The following is a 27,686-nucleotide window of genomic DNA, read 5'->3' on the forward strand; positions in this document are numbered from 1 at the left end:
AGTGTTTGCAATGTACGCTGTTGCATATGGGTGAAGGAAAGATAATCTTGAAATCAATAAAACTTTTAGCTCTATTCAGAATAATTGACAATAAGCACTTGCTTAAAGAGCAGAAGAGGGAGAAAGGGTGTTGATCCTACCTTCTGATTGTGGTCACTTCTAAATTTGATAGTGCTCTTAGGAGTGCACCTGCTTTCTTTTTGGCTTTTAATTCTTTTTGTGAAGATGGGGGACAGCAGTGCCCAGCATACTTGAGCCCAGCATAATAGTTCCTTTCCTGCATAATCTGGTGTGTAAACCTTGTAACATCTGTGGTGACTCTACACACTCATGGTGTTCAACCCACCCCACCCTACTCTGCCTTCACCTGGTGAAACGAGGGCAGCAGGAGGCTAAAAAACAGGCTTTCCTGCAGTTGCCTGGGACAAAAACAGGTGACTGAAATCTGTCTGTAATGAGTTATTTAACAGAGCCTACAGCTGCATGAGAGCTTCTTAAGATAGGAAGAAGAGGTGCAAGTTAAATAAGTGCTGTTAGGAAAGCCAGCTTTCAGAAGAAGATGGAAGTCATGCTGAAGGTTGGTGATGTTGCCTTAAGCTTCTTGCTGAGGCTATTGAGGTATCAAGAGGTGTGGAAGCAGAGGGCTGCCCGGCCAGCAGACTGAAGCTGCTGCTGGGGTGTGTGAAGCAGGGTGGGTGGTGCTTGTTGGATTTACCTGGTAAACTTTGCATATGGAAGGTGCAGTTCTCTACTGTGGAATAAATGTGTGTTGGAATGTAGCTTTCCCTTGCAGTTGTAAGACTCAAATATAAAGTTAGATGAGTTTATTTTGTAGGGGTTTTTTTGTGTGCATTTTAAATGTTACCCAAAAGCTTCAGGTTATTAAGGTGAAGTTGAGTGTGCTAATTTAACCAGTTTCTAAGATTTCTACAGTGAGAAAACACTGCTGCTTTAGTATCCAAAGTGTGGTGTAGAGAAGATCACAGAGACTGGGTTTTTTTTTGTTTCCCCCTCCTTTTCCCTTCTGAGGATGATCTAGGGTAATTATCTTTGTTAATTAATTATACATTGTTTGTACTGGAGGAATCTGGGATGTCAGTAGGTGATCTAGAGTTTATGTCTTGTGGAAAAAGGGCTTGGAAGTGGAAAGCTCTTGAGTGTATCTATCTCTCAAGTTTGCTATGGTGATATCAGCTCAGTTCTGACAGTAGATAAAGTAGTTTAATGGTGGAAGTAGCAGAAAAACATTTCAGTGTTAGAAACAAGGCAACAGGGAATTTCTTGTGTTTCTGAGTACTTATGAGTTTAAACTCAAATGTGTTATCCTGACAAGGTAATGTTGCATGATTCCTTACAAGCTCATGTCTTGACTATGTACAAAAGTATTTTGGGGAGGGCAGGGGGCTGTTTGCAATCCCAGTTGCTTGCCCAGAAACACTGAATGGAATTCCTTTACTTTAGGAAGGAAAGAGTCAAAGGATGATCACTCAGATGGTTCTGCATGCTTGCAGGTGCACTCACACTACTTTAAGACATGTGAAAATTTTCCCTAAAAAATGTCAGTTGTGCTTCTAGAAGAGAGAGGAAGACTAGTTCTAGACAAAGTGTAACCTCCTGAACCACCACAGCACTTGGTAAAACTGAGGCCCTTTTGGGCAAAGAGAGGAGTCTTGACCACATGCAGAGGTTTTAATATTGCTGCATTTAAGCGTCAGATAAGGACATTACAGGGAGCTGCTCCTGCAGCTTGTATAAAAACTTCCTCACTGGCACATACTAGTGTATCTTTTGCATAGGGATGACTATGTCTAACCTATATGTAATGTCAGAAACCCAGCTTTGCTAGAACTTGGCAGAGCATGTGCGAAGATTCAGGGAGAGACACTGCTGCTGGGCTCCAGTCCTTTCACTTGCCTGGTTATGCCTCTAGCAAGTGCAGCAACTTAATATGTTTAAATACAAAAAGAGATGCAAGGCATTTGGGGGTTTGTAAAGGAAGAGATTCCAAGTCATTCTTAGTATTATGGGAATAGTAGGGTATTTTTAAGGATGTGGGCAGGATAAACTTTATAGGTAGAGATTTGCGGGCCTGAAACACTTTAATCTTGAAACCACTTCTTTCAGATGCAGAGGTTTATCACAATGCTATTATAGATACTTGCAAAATTTGGGCTGTGATGAAAGACATTCAAAACAAAGCACATATCTGTTCTGTTTTGCTCCAAGATTATTAGTTTGTGGTTTGTGCATTCACATATAAACACTTCCACAAATTCCTAGATGAGTATTGTAGTATATTTACCTCTGGGAAGAGATGCAAACAGTAAGCAGGCAACCATCCAGAGAGGAGTCTCCCTAATAAAGTGAGAGAGAGAAATGCTGAATGCTTTGTTAGAACACTAGAGCGGAGATCAAGGACCTTTTCTCTAGCATAATTTATGGTCTGTTTTGCAACTCCCTCATCTGAGAAGAGAATCTGGATACAGAGTTGGATGGGTTAGAATCCCTGTCTTGTTTGGGTGTGGATCATATCTCCTGCCTGTAGATCTGAGGTTTCTCAGTGGGTGTAACGCGATGGGGCTTCAGTTGCAGACACCAGACCCATACTTCCCCTTGCATTCTCATGTGGACAAAATTAATTGCATATACATAGCCATAGTTTGCTCTTGAGATTATTTTCTCTTGGTAAATAAACACAATTTGCTTGGCTCCTTAACTTCAGCTGTTTGGCAGGACAAGAAAAGCGTAGCTTACCACTTCATTTTTGTGTCTTCCCAGCCCTTAGGAATCCCTCAGTGTTGTTAGCTTCACCAGCTGCTCCAGCTGCTACTTCTGTCTCTGCAAGAGAGTGGAAGACTCTTAATTTTTGTTGCCATAAGCATTTCTCCAGAATTTGATAGGTTATTTACTAGTATTTGTTTTGCTGTGGTTCAATCAGTTTTCTTTCATTCCATGCATATAATAAAGTGTCTTATTATGTACACTCGCTGTATACACTCTCTGTATTATATACACAAGTGTGTATTTATGCCCTGAACACACTCTTAAAATATATGGAGCACACTTATTTTCACATGTAGGCTGGACGTGAGTCACAAACAGTGCACTGATGAACCCTGAGCTTTCAACCCGGTGAAGGGATTCTTGCTCTGTAGTCAGCTGAGATCAAAGAAGGTGTTGAAACGTAATGGGTATTATATTTATCAAGAGGTGTAGACACCATGCCTCAGAATGCCAAATATTTCACCACCTGAGCTCCACGTCTACCAACAAAATACAAACACAGCTAATAAGCCTATAAGGAAAATGCTGCTTAGAAGAACTTATTTGAGGAGGCTGTTAAATCATGTACTTTTTCAAAGCTGGGGGGGGAAGGAACAGAGTTGGGGAGGAGGGAAGAATGTGGTATGTTGGGCTTCCTCTCCCTGTCCTCATAACATCTCATAGCTTAAGAAGTACAAATATCTGAGTGACTGTTCTTCACCAGTGTGCCCCAGAGATAATGCTGACAGTGGAAGTGGTGGTTTAGCCAAGGTCCTCTTCCCTTCCTGTTGAGGCAGCTCTGTCTGGGGAAGATGCTGGTGGTGTTCTCCTGCCCATTGCTTCTGGTGTAATGGTGCTTCCTGGGGTGAGCAAGGTCCAAGAGCTGTATTTCTGTGTTTCTTCTTTTCTCCTGTGGCCCAAGCCCTGGTTATGCTTCATTTGCCAGCCCTTCCTGATACTCAGTGCAAGCCATCTGCCATCTTAGGCTTCTTTGACATTAAAACCAGTGTGGCCAGCATGTTTTTGATGAACTTCTCCTGTGGTTGCCTTCCTCCCCATTGTAATGGTTATTGTTTCAAGCAAAGGTGTAACTTTATGCTAAGTGAGCTTGTTCCACATTTCCTGCCTGTCTTTTGTAAATGAAACTGAGATGCTGATGGGGCCACTCTTGTTTGCCTGACTAGTTCTCCGTGGTGCTCCATGGAGTTTATCCTCTCAGCTTTGTACAGATCTTCCATTCCACATAAGGCTTCTCTGCAAAAACATCAGGAGCAAATTCATCCTGTGGTCTGGCCTGGCACTGGGACAAGAACCAAGTGCATCTGGAGGAACCTGGGCTCCACAGCAGCTTGCCGTGAAGGCAGCAGAGAGGTGCAGGGCAGCCTGGTGGCTGGTGCTCTGCAGCTGGGCTCTCTAGTGGTACCATGCCCACTCCATCTGTAGGTGAAGGGTGTCCTTAAGATGTCTTCCTATGCAGAAAGAACCAAAAATTTTGTAGGCGTGGCCAGCTAACAAGACCATGTAAAGGTGCAATAATGGCAGACAGGAATGACCCAAAAGTCAGAGCTCCTAGAAGTGGTGTCATTCTCTGAAGAGCTGTTGGTTTTCCAACAGTTTTGATACTGACTCAAGAAACACACAGAGGTGGTTGTTCCGGCCCAGCCGGCTTGTTTGCATCTCTGGCTTTGGTTGGTTTAATTTCACAGAGTTTCTGTCAGGTTTCTGCTTCTCACAAATGCCTGTACAAGTCTTGGACTGGGTGGGGGGAAGTGAGATCACACCTGAAATACCAAATTGCATGTGAATGTTGAGCTCTCTTTCCATTCATGTGCTTTTCTTACTTCCCTACTGAAGTCTAAGTTTATGCATAAAGGAGGAGCAAAGTCTTTGTTTTAGGAAGCAATATCTAGCAGCTGGAATGCTTCAGGCTGGTTTAACTCTAGCACTTGACCCTCAATTTAGCTTAATCCAGTGTTGTTTAGTTGAAATATTTCTGGATTGAGCTGACTCTACTTGAAATAAAAATGTTTACACTGAGCCTCCGGAAGGATTGTTCTTGGTCCACTAAAGGGGAGATCTGTTCCTGGCTGGTGTAAGATGTTTCAGTCACCACATGGCTCAATATTTAAAAGAATTAGTTTCTATTTGATATTGCGCATCTATGTATTTTTTTCTCTCGTCCTTTAAGTGCTGGCTTAAATTAAATGGAGATTTAGGAAGTTAAGAAATATTTTTTTCAAGTTTGAAAGTTGATCCATTTACTATACATTTTAATCTGACACAGGAATTATTTAGGAGTTTTGTCAGAGGTTAAACCAATTAACTGAGTAAGGCTTTGCAATGAAGAATCACTTCCTGAGGAATTAAACTACTAATTAATAACTTTTTAGCACGCTGACTTATCTGAAATAACTAAGGCGTAAAGCATATGCTTAAAGCATATGATTAAATTGCAAGACTCATAGCTTCTTGGCAATGTCTCTGTCATCCAACTTTTGTGTTGTGTGTGAGGCCATCTACTGAACATATTAGCTCAGCCTGCAATAAAATTATATCAATCAAGTGGCCAAGAAACCAAACAGTTCCCAGGGCCTGTAGAATAGCAGGACTTTGTGTCCCAAAGTAAATTTATTCAAGTTGTCTCCTTCCAGTGCAGGAGGGTTGAGGGTGAGAAAAGGTTTAAATGCTACTGTTGAAGGCTTTATGCTCTTGGAGCACCCCAATGCTTCCTTCAAAATATGTTAAGAAAACTATATTTTTGGTGAGTGCTTTGTTAATCCTGGAAATAATAGTGGTGTGGTATATTAAAGACATTCCTTTGTGAACAGCCCTGCAGTCAGGACAGCTGGGACTGCAGGATGGAGGAAAATGCCTTGGACAGAGATGCTGTGCATGAGCCAGGGCACCATATTGTGTGCAGATGTGTTTGTTTGTGGTTGTGTCATTTTCGTTGTGGAGTGGGTGTGTGTTTGTGTTGTTTTCTGTCTCCCCTATTGCTTTAAACCTCGCTCTGAATTCTGTGGGCAGCTGTTTGGTCATCAGTGATGGTGCAGCTGGAGTGTGACCGACCTGGGATTGTATGTCAGACAGCAGTTCTGGTGGCTGAGCAGCCAGGTTACGGTACCAGAAAAACAACTGGTTTGAGTGGTCAGCTTGGCTTTGGCTTGTGGCCACAGTTCACCTGTGTACTGTCACTGCAAAGAATGATCAATTTGGGATCTAGACCAGAAGGGACCGAGGAACTGAACATCTAGCAAAGGGTTGTGAGAGGCTGTTATGGGATGATGAGTTGAAGTAGGGGGCTAGGCAGGCAGGGAGGGAGATGCTGAGCTGGAACCCTTTTGACATGGAGGATGTACCTCTGTGTAGTTACCACCAAATGTGACACTGATTTAAAAGCTGCTGTGAACTAAGTGGATGTGACAATTTGGATATTATTTTGAAGGGACTGATTTGTTTGCCAGTTCTTCCACCTCGTTTATCAGCCTCTGGTACTGGCTCAGTAACACGTGTAATGCAGCCGGGCACTGAATGAATGGTGGTACAAGTTGGAACACGCACCAGCTGGAGAATTACACTGGTAATTCTCAAAGGATTAGCCAAAATCACCCAGCAGATGAATGAAGGCTGCTGCCAAGAAAGAAACTGCTGGTTTTCCACCTGGCAAAGCTTTGACTTAGTCATTGCTAGTTTCTTAAAGTGCTTCTCCCCTGCCTTTGTATGTCTTTGGCTTTTGGAAACAGATTTATGCTTGCTGACTGTTGTTACTGATCCTTGTAGGAAGACGAGGGGACCTTTCTCTCTTAGTGGAATCCTGAGAGCACCCTGAGCAGAGACATGTCACCTTACTATTCCTTATCTACATCAAGGCGGTTGTCATTTCTTTAAATACTTTCTCCTCACATCACCACACAGTCCTTTTACCTTTAGATTAAAGATAATAGCTAGTAGAAAGCTAATGTGTGAGCTCGCAAGCAGAAATTATGGTCTGGCTTCTTAGAGAAAGTTTTTATGATGCAACACTCTGTACCGAAACTTGGTGATTGCTTCAGATCTTATCTGAAAGTGGCCCATAAACAAAATGATGCATCATCTAGAAACCTGTTCTATAATTAGTTCAAGGAAAGGTACTTAAGAGATGTCAGTGAGGAACATGCTGGCATGTATCCAAAAATGACAGTGGCTTTCTCTTTTAGGGTTTTAGCTTTTGAAATAAATGAACCTAATTAGAAAACAATCTTCTGGGGATTTGTGGGTAGTGTCAGGCAGTGTTTCTGTAGCTAACTGTTCTGTGATTCAGCCTCTTGGCTTAAGGCAGCTGGAAGAAATGCCCTTTGCCTCCTGGGGGAATGTCTGGAGCTTCAGGCTGCAAAATGTGCTGAGTCTTGGATTGGGATCTTTATCTTCAGGTGCACTGTAGCAAACTTCATGTGCTTTTGAGGGCGGCTGCTCTGATTTTCATGTTTGTTTTAGCACAGTTTATAGCTGTTTAAAACTGGCTGAACTTGTCCTTATCTGCTGTGCACTGGAGTGTTGTGTACTCTGTACACGCTCCCTCTCTTCCCTCTCTGTGCTCCAGTCACAGCACCTGAGCTGAGGAGGTGGTGTGCGGTGGGTGGGGTGCTGGCTTTGGGCTTGCTTTGATTCCCGTGCTGCTGGAATTTCCTGCTGCCTGTTTATCGTGGATAACCGTTGGGCTCTGGGCATTGAAAGTTTGTTATTAAAGGCATGTGTAACTGGGAAAGTTATTCCTTTCCAGGAATAAAGAATGAAAGAGTGATAGTACATGACTTGCTCCCAGTGAAAAGCTGTACTCGATGCAGAGTACTGCAGCAAGAACTTGCACACCTTCCCCTGGCTTTGCATAAATAATTTTGGTAAGGAGGAATGTATCCATGCGTGTAGACATAAATGATGTGGGAGAAACAGAAATTACAGGATTCAAACTCTCAAACACCTTCCCAAATGCGAGTGGTGGAGGAACAAGCTAGGCCAACTCAATGTGAGTGATAACGCATTGTTCTTCTTTGTTACCGTTAATGGCACATATTTATACAGGTTACAGTAATTATGCATACTTGTCACCTGCTGATTGGCTTAGATCCAAGGGTTACATTTGCCTTGACCCTGCTACCAGCGGCTAGCTGGCCGCCTGAGTTTCGCGCCTTTTCAACTCCCCCCTCCCTGGAGTTGTTTACAGGACTTGTCAAGGTCACAGTGTCCTTGCTGTGCCCTCATGATCAGCAGTCCCTGCTGAGGCCTACGGAGGCATTGAGGCCTGGTCATGCAAAGCTCCTAAAACATGTCAAACCATTAACTTACCAGAACACAACTCTTATTAGAACAAACATTAGAACACAACTCTTATTAGAACGAACTCTGATCATGCAACTGCTCCACAGATTCATGTCCTTTCTCTTTAAGCCACTCCCTAACACCCAAAGGTTTCAAAGAAAACAGCAAAACTCTGGATGTGTTTGGACAAACAGGGAGTTTATATGAGCTAGTACACTTGATAGACTGGAATGCTCAGGAAATTGGGCTTTGTTCTTGATTTCAAAATAACCTTTCTAATATCTCTCAGACTAAACTGAAGTTGTTTGTGGCTTTGCAAAATGGGAAGGATTTTGGTGGCTCAGGGGACTGATGCTAAATATGGTATGTTTCATTTCAGGTTTCAGAAGGAAGCACATTCTTGGTACACAAGTGAGCAGAATTCAACACTGATCAAACAATGCTCCAGTCTTGTGGGTATTTGGTGGTTTCATGTTATGTTTGGTCTGAATTCTCAGGTGATCAAGATCCATGCCATCTATATTTCCAGTTGTCATTTCTGAGGAATTTCATATCTTTCATCTGCTTGGATCCCTTGGGTGAAGGTCAATCTAGTGACCAGAAGGATGTCTGTACACAAGTCAGACAGGGATGTTATGTCACTGGGGTCTGGGTTAGGCAGTTTTGCTCGGTAACTGTCTAACTTGCAGTAGTGCTTGCAGCAGTGGGCTCTCATCCTGCTCTCTTAAAACATGCTTAATTTTCTGTGTAACATAATCATTAAACTAGCACAAAAGTTATGTTTTTCAAGAGAATGCTGCTGCTGTGTAGAATGGGAAAGCTTCTTGACTTGGAGTGATTTCTGCCCTTTAAATCCCTAGCAAGTGTTCTGAGTCCCACCTATCCCTGTCCTGGCTTTCTGAGTGCTGTAGATTTGATGTTGTCTGAATGGAAGCTCAGGAAGCACAGCCCAAGGAGCATATGGTGTATCCCACCCTTTGCCTGGCCTTGTGGTTACTGGGTGAGACTTATTCCTTGTGACTAGTGGTGTGCGGTGGTCTCATGCCCTTTTATGAAACTTCTGAAGAGAAACCAAAAAGTAATTGTTCCGTTTTGTGATATCTTTCTGACAGCTCCCCCAGAAGTTGTTCTTTTTCTCAATTCCTTTTTATTCTTCTGAGAGTTTCCACTGCTCTTTATCTGCCAGTTCAAATTTTATTTTTGTCTTTTGATGAAGAAATTCTTCTTAAGAATAGACAGCTGATATACAGGAGATTGCAGTTAATGAAAAAGGCACAGGGCTTTGTGTGTGCTGTTTTGCCTTCTAGAAGACTGCAGCCTTTAGGAAGTAGATCACAGGTGACAACTCAGAAAGGGGCCAGGGTTCCTTTAGCTGAATCAATATTGTATTTTTTTTTTCTGATTTCAGGCACATTTCCTGTCTGAATATGTGTTTCTAGTAATCTCTGGTTGATGTTTTGTTTTATTGTTGTTTAACCCCTGAAGATAGAGGTAGACTAAAAGGTTAAGATGAAAATAAGGACTTTAATTTTTCATTTTTTCACTGTGGGCTTTTTCCTCTGGCATCTGCTCAAACTGAGTCTTAAATCAGTGTAATTACCTGATTCTGCAGCACCCTACTCAACAACCAAACAGCTCAGCTGATGCTTAGATTTTTGTCTTAGACACGACTGAGTTAACTGATGTCAGTAAAAGTGTTTGTTGGATTAATACTACACTGATCAATACTAATACTTCTGAAGTGGATAACCTGAAGCTATTTGTGAAAAATGAGACCTGGGTTTGAAGACGGAGATGATCCAGCTTGGATTACTAGAACCACTTTGGAGCTGGGACCTCAGCATCTATGAAAGTGGCTCTTAGTGGGTGCCTACTTACAGCCGTAAATTCTGAAAAGTTTAGTCAAGGTTTCAAGTTCTTGCTGGCCATAAGATGAGGAGAAACTTCTGTGGGCTCTGTTGGGGTAGGAGAGAAGATGAATGAAATAAAGTTCTCTCTCCATTGTTCTTCCAGCTCTCTCGAGTACCTATTTTTTTTTTTGTCTTTAGCCTAGTATGTGAAATGATATAGCACCTCATAAACCAGATATAGGCAAGAAGAACCAAAATAGATTGAAATATATGAGAAGTTCTTGCATATTATGGGTGTTGTTGTCAGGTATTTCTCCTTGCTCTTCTATGTCTGTCTCATGGCTTTCCCTCTCACTGTAGTTATGACTTGGTTTAAAGGGTTTTGTGCAATCTGGATTAGAGATTACCTATGTGAAATCTTTCCCATTGAAGGACTGCATCATTGAATGCTGATGTTAAATCTGTTACTTGTAGAAACATCCCTATGCTGAAATATTTCCACATACATTAAGCTTCTGCAAAGAGTTTGCAGCTCCATCATCCAGCATGCTAAGCTCCACAACTTGCATCCACATTGGAAATATCATGATTATTTGAACTCTGCCATTAAGCCCCGGCAGAAGGACAAGGACCCCCTAGTACATGCACGGTAACACATGTACAGAGCTGGTTCGGGCTTCTTGTAAAAGCAGGCTAAAGAGGGTATTGCCAGGAATCACGGAAAGGATGGAGTAGGGCTAGTGGCTGGCAAAGAGATGGGTGACATGGGGTGCTGCCTCCTGCTACCAAGGGGTGGGCACAGCAGGAGCAGCTGCTGCCTCCTGCTTCCCAGCTCCAGCCAGCCACCAGCCCTCTGGCTCAGCAGTGATCTCGGTGATTTAAGTGACACCACTTTTTGCCTGATCCTCAATTTGGGCCTTCTGTCCTGCAAAAGCTGCAGCAGGCATGGGGTCTGACCTCTGCTCTCTGCTTGGCACCTGGGGTATCTCAGCAGCCTTTAACTTCTTCTTCAGCAGCTTGCAGCTGATAAGTCTCTAAAAGCTCATGTATATGATTCCTTTTAACTTTTTCTTCTGTCCTATCTGTACAGTGTCTTGTCAGAGTACAGCTGAAGTGCCATAAAACTTGGGGAGGATGTAACTGATAATAATTCAGTTACTGAACACAAAGCAAGAACAGTATTGAGATAATGATATTGTAAAGCTCCAGTGCAGAAAAAAAACCCCTCTTTTTAAACAGACAAACTGTCAGAATCTACTGTAATAATTTTATAAATATTTGTGGTGATGGCTTTAGTTGTGTCTTGCTTGATGTCTTATCCATTTTACAAGTGTGCTTTTTTTCCTCTTCAGTTGGTAGTTAACTTTCACACTAAGCCAGGATTATAAAACCCCCTGAGTAAATGTCATCAGTCCAAAGAAGGAAAGAGGAAAGCTCCCTCCTTTTGAACTTTCAAATTTGTATAGTGGATAAAGCCTGGTCACAAGGGAGAGGAAGAAAGGGAAATTCTGAGGGACTTTCCTAGGAAGCAGAAGGCTCAAGATACTGCTTTGAGCTTGTGGGATAGTCAATAAAATGTCTTTATTACTTTGGGTCAATGCCTTGCCTAGGAGGAAGTATAACACTAATGCCAGAGAATTTCCATTCTCCAAAATTACTTTTCAGTTGAATACTGTGAGAGCAGGGAAAATCCTGGCTTGCAGATGCTTGCTTTTTTTTTATTATTTTTTTTGGCAACCGTTGCCAGCAACAGGCTCAGGGACTACCAGTTGCTTTTCTGGATTGCGATTGCTTTCCCCTTTTAGCTATTTTTAATTTGCATATTGTGGAAACAGCCTTTCTTCAAGACAAGGTGATGTTGTTAGTGATGCATATATGTAATTCCACTAAGATACAATTTTTTTCTCTATCAGACCTGTTACGAGCCAATACACCTCCCTGACTTGTGACCCTACAATTGGTTGGATTCCTATTTCCTGACAAGTAAGAAAAGGAAGAAAGTTTGAAGGATGAAGTTCAGAAAAATATTTATTATTGCCCTCCAGGAAGGTGTTCAGTGTTCATCAAAGTGCTGAGCTTCACAGTTAAATGGGGCTAATTAGTAGCCAATGCTGTTGTAGCTGCTGTATTGTACATGGAAACACTGGGAATGGTGGGTCTGAAAATGGAAGCTTAGGTTGCCTGGGTGAGAGAAAGAAAAAGAAACCAAGGTTAACCAAGGCTCATATAAGTTGTCTTGTCTCTTCTCCAGAGAATGATGTTAACTTGTGACTGAAGTGGCCAAGCCCTATGCTGAGCACCTCACTGAGGGTTTGTATGCCTAGAAGACAAGCTTTATGGCAATGGCTCCTCTGAGCAAGAGAAACCAACTGAATCACATCCTGGGTTTTTCTACTAAGGTACAAAATTCAGTCTGAATGTCCTTATAAGCAACTCTTCCTCATTAAATTTTTACAGATGTGGAACAAGTCCTGGGGCCAATCAACAGAATTAATTTACTCCCTGCTGTCAGAGCTACTGAACTGAAAGGAGCTAGTCCTTTCACCCATTGCCTGGTCTCTCTTTTAGGTGTGTGTGGGGAACCTATTGGAAGTTGTTTCATAATTGTTAACTGTGCATGTGTCTTGGTGTGGGAGGTGTGTGTGTGTTTTCCGTTTTCTGTGGTGGTTCAGTGTCCCAGCTTTCATGTTGAAAAATGCAGGACTTCAACACGGTTTCTTGTGAATGATTTTTAGGTGAGGGCTGTGCTTGGTTAAAGCACTGGTCTTGTAGAATTGGAATATGACTCTCAGCTCTATTTGGGGTGTGTTTGTGGGTTTGTTTTTGATTGTTTTTAAAAATCCAAACACACCACCTCCAATTCCTTCTCTCTCCCTTTCTCCAGTGGACTACTTTGTAGTAGAAGTGTCTGTTCCCAGAAGAAAGCAGAGGAATAGTGTAAGGTGGAAGACCCAATTTTGTATACTCTCACATTTCCTACTGTGATGTCTTTTGTGACTTAATTTTCCTATTGCAAATCAGCACCAGCAGCCTTGCAAGCCCTCATCTTCACAGGGCACAACTGATCTCTTCTTTCTCCCCACCCTGCTTTTTCTCCTTTAATATTCTGCTCCATAAGGTATCTGGCTCCTGGCTTATGCACTAACATGTTTTGTACTGATAATGGGTTAGAATTTATTTACTTCTCAACAGTGATTCTAACAGCTCTACCACAGCCGAGATAGTGAGAAAACAAGCTGAAGTTTTTGGACCCAAACTCTTTTGGATCTAGTTTCTTCTTTTGAAGCAATAACTTCCAGTGTGCTTGGGGCAGTAATGTTGCCTTGGACAAGTTTGGAGCTGTTAGAGGCAAAAGCAGAAACCACCGTCCCAAACCTAGGAAAATTGTGAGAAACCACTTCTCAACTGTTAGGCTAGACCACATAGTTTCTCTTCTCTCCTGTAGCACAGAGGTGACTATAGTGCTAGTGGTGGTGCCAAGAACTCCAAGACTACACGAGATATAGCTAAGGATGACCTGGGCTAGTGTGCAGTGGCAACCTAGTGCTAGGAAAGGCCTCAGGTGGAGTTTTAGGAGGTGAAAAACAGGTACATTTAGCTTATTTACCCCTCACACTTCTGATTCTTAAAGTTAGCAAATGCTAATTGCTATTCTGACTTGGGCAGCGTTTGGGTTCCTGCTCTGGCTTTTCTCCTAATTAGCCAATGTGGGCAGTAAGAGTTTACTTTGTGTAAGACTACATGAATTGTGGATGCTGTGGGAAGCAATGTAAGCCTGGCCAGTATTTGAGATACCCATGCTATTCCTCAGTAGTTTTTCCTCTTGTTACTGCTGGAGATGAAGAACTAGGTTGGACTTGTATGATCCAGTGGGGCACTTCTTATTTGGGCAAGAGCTGCAGAATCTGTTTCTCATACTTGTCTTAAACACAAGGAAAGAAATAATGAGGACAGTGAGACTGTCCAACTGATGTTATTACAACAGCAATACAGGTGAAAATACAAAGGATGCTTGAAGAACAGAAAGTTAACAGCAGTCAAGTTGGAAATGCTTTGCCTTGGATGTTGTATTCCCTAGTAGAATGACTGTGTCAAGGGAAGACAAACTGTTGTTCCATAACCGCTGGAAGAAAACTGCACAAAAGTATGTGGAATGGGCAAATAAATTCTGGAATGGATTATCAGTCTCTTGCTGTTAATGCTTTTGCTCTCTAACACAAATTCTCTGGACTCTTACAGGAGATGACTTTACAAAGCTGTCTTGGTTTTGTCTTTTGCCTTGAACAGTGCTAACAATCTTTTTTCTTGCTTTGGAAAGACTTGTCAAAGTGCTACAAGGGATGTTGGGGAGAAGAGGCAGGAATTAGGTGATTTGCTTGATCACACAAGCCTTACTTTTCTTAAGAAACCAGCTTATGAACTGTTAATTGCATCTTCATACAATTGACTGATAGTGATCTTTCTGGATTGTGAGAGATCAGAAAAGATAAGCCAGTCTTTAACCTTAACAAATAAAGATGACAACACAATATTGAAATTTATTACAGCTTCCAAGAACTATGTGGGGGCTACAAGTCTGGATCAACTTTATACAACTCTGTTGTAAAGGCAACTTGCTGGGTAGGTAAGGCAGGCTATGCCTAGACTAGGACAGCAGTATATAAATTGCTGTCATCGCTTTTCTATAATCGAAAGTCCACCAAACTTTCTCAGTGTCAGAAATGCTGAACAGAACTTTGATATGTCTATGCTGGTTTAAGTGTGTTGGTAAGTAATGACTTGAAAGAGGAGCAGCTTGTGCAGAAACACAAGTTTTCATGTTGTGAAAGATCAGCCTGACTTGTCTGTGGTTCTGCACTTTCAGTGTAGGAAACCCCCTGTGAAAGTTTAGGTAAACTTAGTTTACAGTATATTTTCAACTGGCCCCAACCTGGAAGCTGAGGGTGTGAAATGCACACCCCAAATTAGGTTTGCAAAATCAGCAGTGCATTGCATCGACCTATGGTTTGGTCTCTAGGCCTCACCTCTGCCACTTGAGGAGGTAAGCTTTGTGAATGGATTAGATTATCAGCCTCAGGAATCATAGGTGGAGTCAACATCTTTGCAATCAATGAACTAAAGCAAAATATTCTGAAGCTTTGTAGGTATTTAGTCCTGCACAATGGGACTCTTCACTGAACCCCTGGTTCTGTAAACAGCAGCTTCTGTCAAAGCACAGGAGGCAGCTGCCTAGGGCAGTGGTGTGCAAGAAGCAGCTAGAGACCCTAAGGTGGAAGGATTGATAGCTGCTGTTTGAGGGAAATGTGGTAGAAGATAGACAGTTTCTCTGCAGTCTTACTTTACTCCTTTCTATCCCTTCCTCTCCTTTGCTATATAGTAGCAGGAGTGACTGAGCCCTTTCCTAGCCAAAAGAGCAATGTTTAGCTTCACTAGTGCTGTTAGGTCTTGACATTGCTCTAGCTGAAGCACCTGTTGTGTGACATCTCCCTGTTCCCACCACACACATGTATATCCCTTGAATGCCCACTCTTTCCCTTCCATTGACTAGCACCCTGTGAAATACCTTCTGACGGCATCTTGCATCAGTGTTTTTTTCCATAGGATGATCCAGGCCCAGCAGCCTACAAGGGCTGAACAGGCTGCAGCTCCACTAGCTGTGATCTAGTAGCTCTGGGCAGCTGGAGGAGCTGGTTCAACCTCTACAGTGCCATAACAAAGGTACAGGCTCTTCTGCACAGTAGCGGATGCCAGTGGCATGTCTGTTTGGTGTCCTTCAGGCTCTTGGCTGGAGCTGTGCAGGAGTGGTGAAGCTTTGCATCACCTAGTTAATAACTGTTCTTTGGAAATCTAGGAATATGTGGGTCGGAGCATTAGAGTGATTAGTTCTGTGCCATTGATTTTGGAAAGGCTATTAAGTATGTGTGGTGTACAGCAGCAAACTGCTAGTTGGGCACATCATGTGCCTTGGGGTATAAAAGGCACAAAGATGTGCCATGTTGCTCCAGTGATATAAAAAGTCAGGGTGTGCATGAGTGAAAATCTCTATCATCTCTCAACTCTGCATCCCTGGATATCTTCTCCAAGACTGTCAGAGAACCAATATAATTTGAGAGGCCACCTGTAAATGAGCAAATAGTTATGATTATGTTGCAGGGCTGGTCTTCTCAAATGTTTCTCTATCTGTATGTCCTGGAGTCATGACAGAAATGCTGGACATCTTAATTGGGATAATTCTTAAAAACTGTTTACTCTCAGGCTCTTCTGATAGTATGTGCTTTAGTGATCTTTTAAGGTGCACATTTTACCTAAATCAGAGACAAGATCTTGCCTTTCTGTCATGTCATACACATTCTGAGGACTGTAGACAATCTGCTTTCCATAAGTAAGGGCAAGACATGTAAAATGTCACCTAAAGGCATTGAGTTTCTGTATATGCAAGAGAGCATTTCCTTGTCTTTGGGTTTTTCTAACGAAACATTCCTGTTACACTTCTTTTAAAAGAAGTCTACTTCATTCATTTCTTGCAGAAGATCCATTTAAAATCATAGGCCAAATACTTTAAAGTAATATTTGTCCATGTGCAGAGTATAGAAGTAGGGCTATATCTGGCTAGGTTCTCTGGCACCTTGTATTAATAGTATGCTGTGCATGTTCTGTTGGGATTTATGGGTTGTCCAGTCTTGTACGTCTCAAAGTACTTAGGAGTGTTTTTCTGATATAGTCAAACCCTCCTAAAACACAATATAATTGAATACACAACTGTTACCACTAGAGTAAACAACTGATTTTTCTGCTTTGCCATCAGATTCTAGGGAAGTAGACACTTCTGGGGAGATGTCTAACAAAGCTGTAGCCAGGAGGATTTTTGTCACTGTAATATGCCACTTGCTTTTAGACTTGACAGATGTAGCAATTAAGCAAGTCTTTCTATTGCTGCTGGGAAGAGATGTGCTCCCGGGCCATGCCTGTTTCCCACAGCTGTGATGCCTGAATCCACATCCTCTCTTGCCACTAACACTTCATGAAAACCCACCTTTTGGAGTGGCCCAAACCTAAGTTACAAGTATTTGTGGTAATGTGTGACAAGACTTGAGGCCTCAGAAATGACTAAGTTTGGAGTCAAAACTGTACAGAAACTTTGATTTTTTGGAAAGATAAGATTCCTCCTGCCATTTGTTTGCTAGTAAAAGGAGCTGATGCATTCAATGAGAACTTAGGTTGATTGGTGTTTCAGGGGAATGTGGAGAATTACCTGCTGCTTACCCAAACTGCGTTCTGTAATTTCAGTTGGGGAACTGGGGAGAAGAATATTTAATGGGACTTGCTGTGCAACCTGCTGTGTACCTAACTTCCACTGGAAATGGGATGTGATGTCCTCGGATAAGAAAGTACAAAGTACTAATCGGTTAGATATAGCATTGTACGTAGTTTACTGGCAACTGCCAAACATCTTGAGGACTCATTATAATGCAGGCAAACCAAATATTTTGTTTGGGTCTCTAGAGTGCTATCAAATGGCATTAAGCATTACAGCTGATCTTTTTGTAGACACAAGAGTCTGTTACTTGTGAGAATGTGTAATGGAACAAGCTCTTTTTTCCTCTCCCCTTGCTGACATGTTTGTGGAGAGTTAACTAGCAATTGTTAGGTGTGATTGGTATTGTACTTTAACTGATAACTGCTAAACAAAGTAGAACCTTATGGGTTGAACACAAGGGAGAAATAATTTGTAGAAAGCACTCAAGCTATGTAAACTTTAAACGGTCTGGTTTTGAAGGACTTCCTCTGAGCAGTCATGGTAACGTCTAGAAGTTAATGTGTTGATGTCATGCCTGCAGTTCAAAGTCCTTGCATCCCTGTCCTACTACCAGATAGGACTTGGAGACCCTCGTTTTTTACATATGTTAAAATGTCTCAGCTTTTGAGGACCTCAAAGCTGACCTTGGCACTTCTAGGATTATTATTTAGGGGACTGAACAGGAGTGATACATGTTGGCGTTTTAGAATCCTTCATTTAAGCTATAAACAGTTATTTGGGAGATGAATTTGAGGTGGCAGCTGGAGAAGGACAGTGAACTTCTTAGAGCAGCTCTGAAGTGGAACACTGAGGTTTTTAGGGGCTGAACGAACCCTATTTCTAAGCTGTAATTCAGGGGAGGGAAAACATCTGAGGATTAACTTTGCAGCCTTGCAGTCCTCCAGGCTCTGGAGCCACATAAGATTAAATTCTTGCTCCAGCCTAAACAGGGTAAGTCATGGGGTGGCCCTGATGTGCACCTTGTCAGTAGTGAGCTGATGGTGCCCTTAGCCATGACTTATGTTACCTCAGCTGTGCCCTATTGTTTACAGCTGTTCCACCCTGAAATCTCCTGTATCATGGGCTACAAATGCAATGAGTGTTAGAGCTGAAGTAGTGCTTTTACACCCCGCTGGAGAATGACCCTTGATAAAAGGACTATTTCTGAGTAGAAACGTGTTTGTGCCTCACTCAACACAGAAGAAAAAATAAAAAGGGAAAGTGGGAACCAAGACAATAAGCCTGAATTTTATTCAAGGCTATATGAGGTTAAATCCCTCTCTCCCTTCTTCTGAGGGAACAGATCTGTAGTTGGGTTGAGGGAGGGACACACTGCCAACCATATCAAGCCAGTGCAGTTGCCCTGACTTACATCAGCTTGTGCATGTCACTTTGCATCTGAATCAAGATGTTCAACCTCAGCTGTGAAAAATGTATTCATAACATACCTGTAAATTAGTGACTTCATACCATGACTGCTATGAAACTTGCAGCTATAGTGAAGTAGTCAAAGGGTGAAATTAATTGTGTGATGCATAATCTTTCAGGACAGAAGTTTCCTGCGAGGAAGTTCAAAGATCCCCCAGCCAGACCTGTCATAGAACTCAGCTAGCTATTTAATTAGGTATTTTGCTTTTGGTTTTGAATATATTAAGGCTTCATCCAGGCTGTAATGCAGCCACATCCTGGTGCTGTAAAGGAGTCTGTGCTCAGCAAGGCACTGCTGTTCTCCCTGCCCTCAGCATACTTGAATGGTAGGGCCAAGAGCTGTTTATGGAGTTAGGTTTCCCTAGACTATACTTATTGAGTGGATGACAATGCTCTAGTACAAATGAACACACTTTTCTGCTTGGTTCTTCCACAAGGAATGAAGAAATGGGAGCGGAGGTAATTTAAAACAAGTGTTATGGTATAGGGACTTACATGAGTCTTAGTCACAGATGAAACACTGACCCCTGACTCTCTATCTTGGCACAATTATTTCCTAGCCTGTCTTGCAGAGGAAACCTTGCCAAACATGCTGGTTTGTCTGAAATAAAGTTAATTTTCCATGCAGTTAAAACATTTTGTCCTCTGTAGCTAGCACAGTCCTTCATTTTGTATTTAATATAAGAAAACTGAGAACTCCACCCCAGAGAAAAGGAATGTTAATGCTTTTCTTCCAGTAGCTTTCTAGAGTTTGGGATTTGATATGAAAGGAATGTAGAATTTGTGGTGTCTTTGTCAGGGAAACCAAGGACTTTTTCAGCTGTCCCACCTGCAGGTGCAAATTGGTACAAGGGGGCCACAGGCATGGCAGCACCTTGATTGATCAATGAAATATTGCCTACCATTAGTGTCATGCTTGGTACATGATTGGAGTTGGCTTTTCTAGCTAGTCAGTTCCATTTGGGTTTTCCAGGTTGTTAGTTCACTGAGTTCTGTTCCCATGGGAGTCTGGTTTTTAGTTCAGCTTTTTGCCATTCTGTGTTTTTTTGCAGTTGGCCTTTGGGCCTTTCTGCCTTTTGCTTTTTTACACTCTCCCTGGGATCGGCTGTTTAGGACCAGGGTGTTCTCTTTCCTGAGACTGGCTGTTCAGCGTGGCTGGAGTTTTGTGAGGGATTGCACTGAGTATCACTTATTTTATGTATTATTATTATTTTGTTGTCTTATTAAATGGTTCTTACCTCAACTTGAGTTTTCTCCCTTTGCTTTTGGTTTTCTAACCTACTTGCGAGATTTGGGGGAGAGTGAGTGGCCATCTTGATTGCTAGCTGGGGTTAAACCATGACACCAAGGAAAGCTTTTAGCCTTCTGCGCCCCCCCCCTTGCCCCACTTCCTTCCTTCTCTTCCAGTAAAGGACTTGGAAAATACAAGAGATGCAGCACAGCACAGGTACCCCAGGAAGCTCTCATTCCTATCCTCTCAATTGCATGTTATTGTGATCTTTCTTGTTAGGAGAGATTCTTTCCTCATCTCAAATAAAAAAAAAAAATCACTTGTAAAAGAATATACATTTTGCTATAGGAGACAGCAGATCTCTAAGTTCTAGTCTATATATCCTGCACAAAAGGACTTCAAATTCCTACAGGGTCATACTCTGCTTTCAAAAAAAATCTCTTGGAAGTATAACTCCAATGCAGTTGCTGCAGAATGTGCAGGTGTCTGAGCCAGCTTTTAAGGTGCTGCTGTGCATTTTGCTAATAGATGAGCAGTGTGCAGCAGCATGGAAATTGGAGTAGGCAGAAATTACTGTGTGGTGGGCTTGTGCCAAATGCTGTGCTGCCTCAGGCAGCAGGCTACAGCACTGCTAAATAGATGTAATTCTGCCAGCTGCATGGAAAACTCGGCTTGCAGTCTGAGTAGACAGAAGCATTGCTATGGGTGATTGAGTGAGCAGTGCGTGGGAGTGAATTAACCAAGGAATGGCCCTTGCTGGATATGTGGCAGAGCTGGAAAAGTGGTGACTCTCCCTGTCGCCATATTCTCTTGCCCGTTGAGACTCTTGGATTTCACAAATGCTTCTGGGCATCATCTTCTCCCCTGCCCCATCCCTCCTTAGGAAGTCCTAAATGTGTATTTCTCGTGGGTGGGCAAGGAGGAATATGACTATCAGGCAGATTCCTTCACTATAGCTATTTAAGAGATATGTACTTCTCTGGATAGTAAAGTGCATTTGGGTAAGAGGAAATTGTTTCCTTTCAACAGGTAAGAGTTCTTGATAACTACAAGAGATAGAAACTGCAACATCACTGTATTTTGGATGCAGCTCAGTGTTGTTTGCATTATCTGTTTGCTGTAATGGGGAAAACAAACAAACAATGCCAGCTTCTCCAAAGCTGGGTAGTGAGAACATGCTGCATCTGCAGATGGTCAATTTGCATGCATGCAAGAATGTAGAAGGCAAAGTTCAGTAACTCTCTAGACACCATAAATCTACTTAAAAAGAACATCCAAGTTCAAGCTGGGCTGCCTCACCAAGGGAAATGTAGGGAGTTCTGGATGCTCTTCCCTTTTCTGATGTCAAAATAAAATAATCCTCTTTTCAGAAATGATGGCAAGGATCTGCTTGGCTCTAGCTCCAATAGCTCCCTAACTGAGGTGACTGCTGATGTTGCTCTGGCAAGGCTACTGAAAAAGGGAGCTGAAAGCAAGTGTGCTTTTACAAAAAACTTCTGGTTCAGAAATAAAGCACATGGCAACGTAGAACACAAGGAAACTGAGATATTGGGAAATTACATCTGGGAAGCCAGAGGTGAAGAGATTATACTTCAAATGCACTTAATAGAGAAATATATTTGGACTCCACAACTAACTTTATTCATTAACTGAGGGGGAAAAAAGCCAAGCAAATGCAGTCTCCTTCAGCTTGTTAGATCTAGTCTTTCCAGCATCCTTGCAGTGAAATTGTGCAGTGTTCTATATTTTATTTTGCTTACAACAATATATGCAAAAGGAGGTGTGAAAGGAAAATACCTGCATGCAAAACTAAGTTGTAGAAATAATTTTAACAATTAAAAAAAACTAGTATTATTTGATCAAATAATTTGCCTGTATTCTCTATCCTCCCTGCTCTCCATTAAAATTCTACTCTTCAACTACATCAAGCAATAGCTGAATTACACCACTCAACCAGCGCTCTTTGTTTACAGAACAAAAGCAGATTCAGAGTGAAACTTTGTAAACTGCAGTAACCGAAACTAAAAATACTTGAATCCTTGCAAACGACACTAAGTCCTGTAGTTTCATTCACTGCGGGTGCTCTCTTTCAGGATGATACCGAGTGCTATTACTGTTATGATGCCTTAATGCCTGCTTTGCTCAGGGTGGGTTGAATAGTTCTGCTTTCCAGGGATATATTGCTATGCGGATGCTGCAGTTGTAGGCTTTGGTGTTAGCTTTTGATGCCTTTATAGATCTGTGAAAAGGGCATTTTACTCCTCTCAAAGACTTGCTTACACAGGGTCTTGTCTGCTAACTAAGCAAGTATCTCGCTGAAAGGGCATATCATATAATAGAATGGTTTGGTTTGGAAGGAACCTTCAGAAGTCATCTAGTCCAACCCCCCTGCCATGAGCAGGGACATCTTCAACTAGATCAGGTTGGTCAGAGCCCTGTCCAGCCTGGCCTGGAATGTCTCCAGGGATTGGGGCATCTACCACCTCTCTGGACAACCTGAGCCAGTGTTTCACTATCCTCATTGTAAAAAATCTTCCTTGACATGTCCTAGTACTGGAATGAGTTCAGAGGAGAGCAATGAAGCTGGTGAGGGGTCTGGAGCACAAGTTTGAGGAGCGGCTGAGGGAACAGGGGCTGTTCAGCCTGGAGAAAAGGAGGCTGAGGGAGACCTCCTCACTCTCTACAACTGCCTGAAAGGAGGTTGTAGCGTGGAGGGTGTTGGTCTCTTCTCCCAAGTAGCAAGTGATAGGATGAGAAGAAATGGCTTCAAGTTGTACCAGGGGAGGTTCAGATGAGTTATTAGGAAAACTTTCTTCCCAGAAGGGGTTGTCAGGCATTGGAACAGGCTGCCCAGTGAAGTGGTGGAGTCACCATCCCTGGAGGTGTTGAGTGTTTAGACAAGGTTCTTAGGGACATGGTTTAGTGCCAGAAGTAGGTTAATGGTTGGACTTGATTATCTTGAGGGTCTCTTCTAATCAAAATTATTCTATGATTCATGTCTAGCCTGAATCTCCCCCTTTTTAGTTTAAAACCATTGCCCCTTGTCCTATTGCACCAGGCCCTGCTATAAAGTCTGTACCCATCTTTCTTATAGGCCCCTTTGAAGTACTGAAAGGTCTCAATAAGGTGTTCCTGTAAACACCTTCTCCAGGCTGAACAACCCCAGCTCTCTCAGCCTGTCCTCACAGGAGAGGTGTTCTAGCCCTCTGATCAATCCATCTTCACTTACAACATCCTCTAGACCCTTTACTCTTAGCGTAAGCCAAATCATATACAGGCAATATTTGCTGGAGTATATGCACAAAGCTTAGCAAGGCAGGAGGTTGATAATGTGGGCTCAAGGCCTTCCTTCCCACACATACCCGCATGGAGGTGGACTCACTGAGAGTGGCTGAACTGAAGTGGCATCTGTTGCCAGAGGTGCTGTTATGTTGTCATTAGAAAAGCTGTGGTGGGTTGAGCTGTTCTGGTGTGCACCAGGGAATTTTTTTCCTGTGGTTGCTTTAAAAGCAAAACCAAAAAGTGGTAACCCACAGATGGAGAATTATAAAAGAAGTGTAGCTATAAAACAGTTGGCTCTGCAATGTTGGGAAACTTAACTGAACTTGGAATGCGCTCACATCCCTTGTAAGAATTTGCATAATTTAACATGCACAAACTCAAAGCAAGTCTTTCATACCTTGGAATTCTCCAGCTTGGAGTCCTTGAGCTAGCTGTGTATTTATTGTTATTAAACTGTTTGTGTTGGAGAAGCAGAGTTGTTCTGAGCAATCTGTATTCCTAGGGGCTGGCAGGCACATGGAGACCTCAGCAGTTCAGGGCTTGTATATATTATAATCTACTCTAGAAGGACTAGTTTTTCTCCAATTTGTATTTTTTTTAACTTTCTTTACCCCTCCTCCCTTACTCAACAGACATCTTGAAATGGAGGACTAAGGGAGATACACTTTCTTCATTCAGTTTTATTTGGCGTGTCCCTGAAGATGCTATCCTAGTAACTGTTTTTTTTTCTGTTACAGATGACTTTACCAGCTAGCATAGGGAAGGACCTAGTAGATGGAGTTTAGATAAAAGAAAATCCAGAGACAGTAGAGGGAAAGGCAGCTGAGAGAACAACCAAATCTGGAGTTAGCTACAGCCACAAAATGGAGATCTCTTTTAGCGAGAGTGGCTGTAGTTTTATTTGTTCAGTGCTCTATGTTGAGCAGGAAGCAAAACTTGGAGAAAAATACCCCAACAACAACAAAAAACCCCTGCCAAAATAGCCCCACCATCACAACCGACCTTTCTTTTCTTCCTCTACAAGCAATAAATCCAATTAAAAACCCAAGCCTGTGTGAGTTCTGATATGTTTTTTCTATACACCATAGGTGGTGTGGGTGCCTTGGCCAGGGCTGAGCAGCTGAGGGTGCCCATGCTTCTCTCCCAGGCCAGGAGAAACAGAGCCCTGTCTGCTGGTGGGGAGCTGCAATTAGTAACTCCCTATTAGCACAGAATATTCATGCTGGTGCAAAACTATGTGGAGGCAGCGGCACTTCTCTAGACCCTGTTAGCACAGGCACTTCTGCACAACACCTTGCTGTGAGGTTAAGGTGTGCTTGAAGGTGCTGAGGTGCTGTTTTAAAGATATATCAGCAGAAATGAACTGAAATCAATGGCTTGAAGCTTCTGAGGCTCAGGCTGCTTTGAAAAATCCATCTGCACGTACATTTGCAATGTGTATTGTATCCACACATGCCTCTGAAAATTGTCACTGTTCAATGAGATGTTTCACTGACAATATATTTGCATTCAGTACATATATGTATATTTAATGGACTATGGCAGAAAATTATCTCATTGAGAGGATTTTTTTCCTCTCTTTGTTTCCCTTACCTGTTGTAACAAAGCTCTGTCCATTGACATGTGCCTGTAGTGTCCTGTCACCTGGACTGGACTGCCACTTTCTGTGTAAGTTCAGGAATGCTCAGCTTCTATAAGGAGTGGTTGACTCTGTAGGCTCCTTGTTTTAGGAGGGAAGGCTGTAACACATTTCAAAAAAGGAATGTAACTGGGGGTGTGAGAGACAGAAACCAGCTTGCCTTTTTCAAAAGACTCTTAAACACTAATAATAGAAATATAGAATGGATTGGAAGGGACCCTTAAAGGTCATCTAGTCCAACTGCCCCCCCACCATGGGCAGGGCTACCTTCCACTAGATAAGGTTGCTCAAAACTCCATCCAACTTGGCCTTAAACACTTCCCATGATGGGGCATCTACAATTTTGTTGGGCAGCCTGTTCCAGTATCTCACCACCCTCAACATAAAGAATATCTTTCTTATGTCCAACCTAAATCTACACTTTTCCAGTTTAAAATCATTGCCTCTTGTCATTACAGGCCTTGGTACTTAGTCTCTTTCCATCTTTCTTATAAGCCCCTTTTAAGTTTCGAGAGGCTGTGGCAAGGTCTTGTGAGAGCCTTCTTTTCTCCAAGCTGAACAACCTCAACTCTCAACTTTTCTTTGGAGGAGAGGTGTTCCGTTCATCTGATCATTTTTGTGTCTCTCCTCTGGACCTGCTCCAACAGGTCCATGTTTGTAGTGTTCATCTTGGTAAACATTTCAGTAGCCTGGTCTGTATTACAAGATGAGGGCTTGGAGATGAAAATTTCCTACCACTTCCTCTCCCTTTCTAGAAGTATCTAATTAATTTCTCTAGAAGGAAAAATCTGTGCTGGTGTCTGCCTTTACATTGTCTACACTTCTATTATCAAGTTAAACTCAAAGCAATAGCAAACTTCTTGATTCCATGAGAAATGAAATCTGTAGCCGCGTGACTTCACTGCTCACTCAGGATTCAGTTTTAGCCAACTGGGGAGATACTTCTGTCAATTTAGTACTCAAAAAGAAAAAATTGTCTGTCATGAGCTGGCTTGTGAGGGGCCTGAGTTCCAAGCTCACACAGAGGTAAGAGAAATTTGGCTTTGTGACATCAGTTGCTTTGTACTTTTCCAAGGTGTCTCTCCTCTGTCCCTGCATTACCTTGGTGGGTACAGTTCCTTCTGAAGAAGAGACAAGTTATCAAGAATAAAAAGATTTTAAAATGGAAAAGTTGTTTTAAATGCCCTGCGGTAAGGACTGGTATGTACAGCTCTGGTTGTGTGTTTTGTTTTGTTGTTAATTAATATAAACCTTGCATCAAAACTCAAAGGCAACATGCTTGTCTAAAACCTTCTTGTGCAATGGTATCTTGTTATTTTCTTTTCCAAAGCTCACAAACACTTCTACCAGAAACTATGGTGACTCATGACTTCAGCAAATCCTCCAGTGCAGTTGCTTGCCCACTTTCTTGTCTTTTCAGTCTTGCACTTGATTTCTTTACTAGCTGCAAACTGAGACCTCGGGTTTTATGCACAACTGACTTTGTGACTGTGTGTGCTCCTCAGCACAGTGGGACTCCTCACTTGCCTTGCACTGTGTATTTTAGCTGCTGTTACACACTGTCAGTCTGTAAACAGTGACCATTCAGAACTTGAAAAGTTATGCAGGGTTTCATTTTTGGTGTGACTACACTGAATGTCTTGTCTGAGCCTTTTTTCTTACCCAGCTGACACTTTGCGGCAGTGCGACAGTTTATTTTTAGTCTAGATTCATTGTCTGAACTTCACTAAACTGAAACTCCCTGTTTGGTCACTTCTGTCAGTGCCAGTTTATCTTTTGGCTTTTCTTTAGTCACTAAGAAGCAGAAATAAAGGGAAAACTGTACTCTGGGAGGAAATGAGTTGAAGATGCCTTTTGCAGTGTCAGGTGAAAGCTGCCTTTTGTTGTACTTGCAGCCTCACTTTTCATTTTGCAGTCTAAATGCATCTCAGCAGGCAGTCAGGAGGGGAGTGGAGTCACAGAGCTGAAACATTTTAACTGGGGAAACCCCTCAATCTGTAATTTTCACCTCCAGCAAGCTGCCACTTCTGACAATATTTAAGAAAAAAAAAAAAAGGCAAAGCAAACAACTAAACCAAACCCCAGATTGTTTCTTTTTCATTTTTTCCCATGCCCACCTCATCTGAAGCAATTGTAAAAATTGTAAAAGCTCTAAGCCAAAAAGGCATAGCCAAGATACTGCGGTTCTAGCACTTTCTAGTACAATTTGATCTCTTACTTACCTCTGTGGAACCTCTCGGTGTCCCGTCTGAATGTGCAGAGATTCAAACGTGCTGCTGCGAGGAGACTCTGCCTTCAATGAGGAAGTGCTGGGACAGGGCAGGATGTGGAGCAGTGACTCAGATATCGAGTGCTGCGCCTCTTGACTGGCTGAGGAATAAAAGCAATTCTTGACGGTGTTAGCTACAGTGTGCTTGGCTGACATAAGGACTTTCCAGCTACCATTTAACCAATAGGAAAAGCTCAGGAGCACTCAGTATTTCACCTTTTGCCAAATTTCAGCTGCTTATGTTAATGCAGCTTTCTCATATTGTAGTCCTTTCTAGGAGTACTATCTACATTTTGTCTGGCAAAACATATGTCCCTGTAAATAAACATTTATTTGTATCAATATACCACTTGAAGATGTTCAGAATAAGGATTTTGGTAATGCTTTTGAAACAACTCTTCCCTCTTAGCTCATGCAGACACTTGAGACTTTGCTTGGTTTCTTCTATTAGGAAAATAAAATTATTAAAACCAAAATGAATTAAAAAAACCAAACCAACAAAAAAAAGCAAATAACACTCCACCACACATCTTTTTATGATCAGTTTTAAGTGACATTTATGTATTCAGTGTCCTATGCACCTGTACACAGAGGCTACCACTTGCAGTATCCAAGTGTGCACTTCCAAACTC

At 42.2% G+C, this 27,686-nt stretch overlaps 1 protein-coding gene across 2 annotated transcripts in view; it reads right to left on the reverse strand.

The window, feature by feature from the left end:
- LOC102086208 (V-set domain containing T-cell activation inhibitor 1-like) overlaps window positions 1–27,374 on the reverse strand; it is a 36,343-nt gene extending 8,969 nt beyond the window's left edge. The window contains exons 1-4 of one of the 2 annotated variants that reach the window (XM_005501732.3): window positions 27,008–27,371; window positions 24,740–24,885; window positions 2,755–2,838; window positions 2,303–2,355 (exon numbers count right to left, since the gene is read on the reverse strand). In XM_005501732.3, coding sequence (XP_005501789.2) covers window positions 2,303–2,355; window positions 2,755–2,762 — 61 coding nt within the window. In that variant the 5' untranslated portion in view covers window positions 2,763–2,838; window positions 24,740–24,885; window positions 27,008–27,371. Of the gene's footprint in view, window positions 1–2,302; window positions 2,356–2,754; window positions 2,839–24,739; window positions 24,886–27,007 lie in introns of both variants that reach the window. The other variant, XM_065069574.1, reaches the window with a different exon arrangement.
- Window positions 27,375–27,686: the final 312 nt, after the last annotated feature.

This window comes from Columba livia, chromosome 1, assembly GCF_036013475.1.
Source record: "Columba livia isolate bColLiv1 breed racing homer chromosome 1, bColLiv1.pat.W.v2, whole genome shotgun sequence".
Lineage (NCBI taxonomy): Eukaryota > Metazoa > Chordata > Aves > Columbiformes > Columbidae > Columba > Columba livia.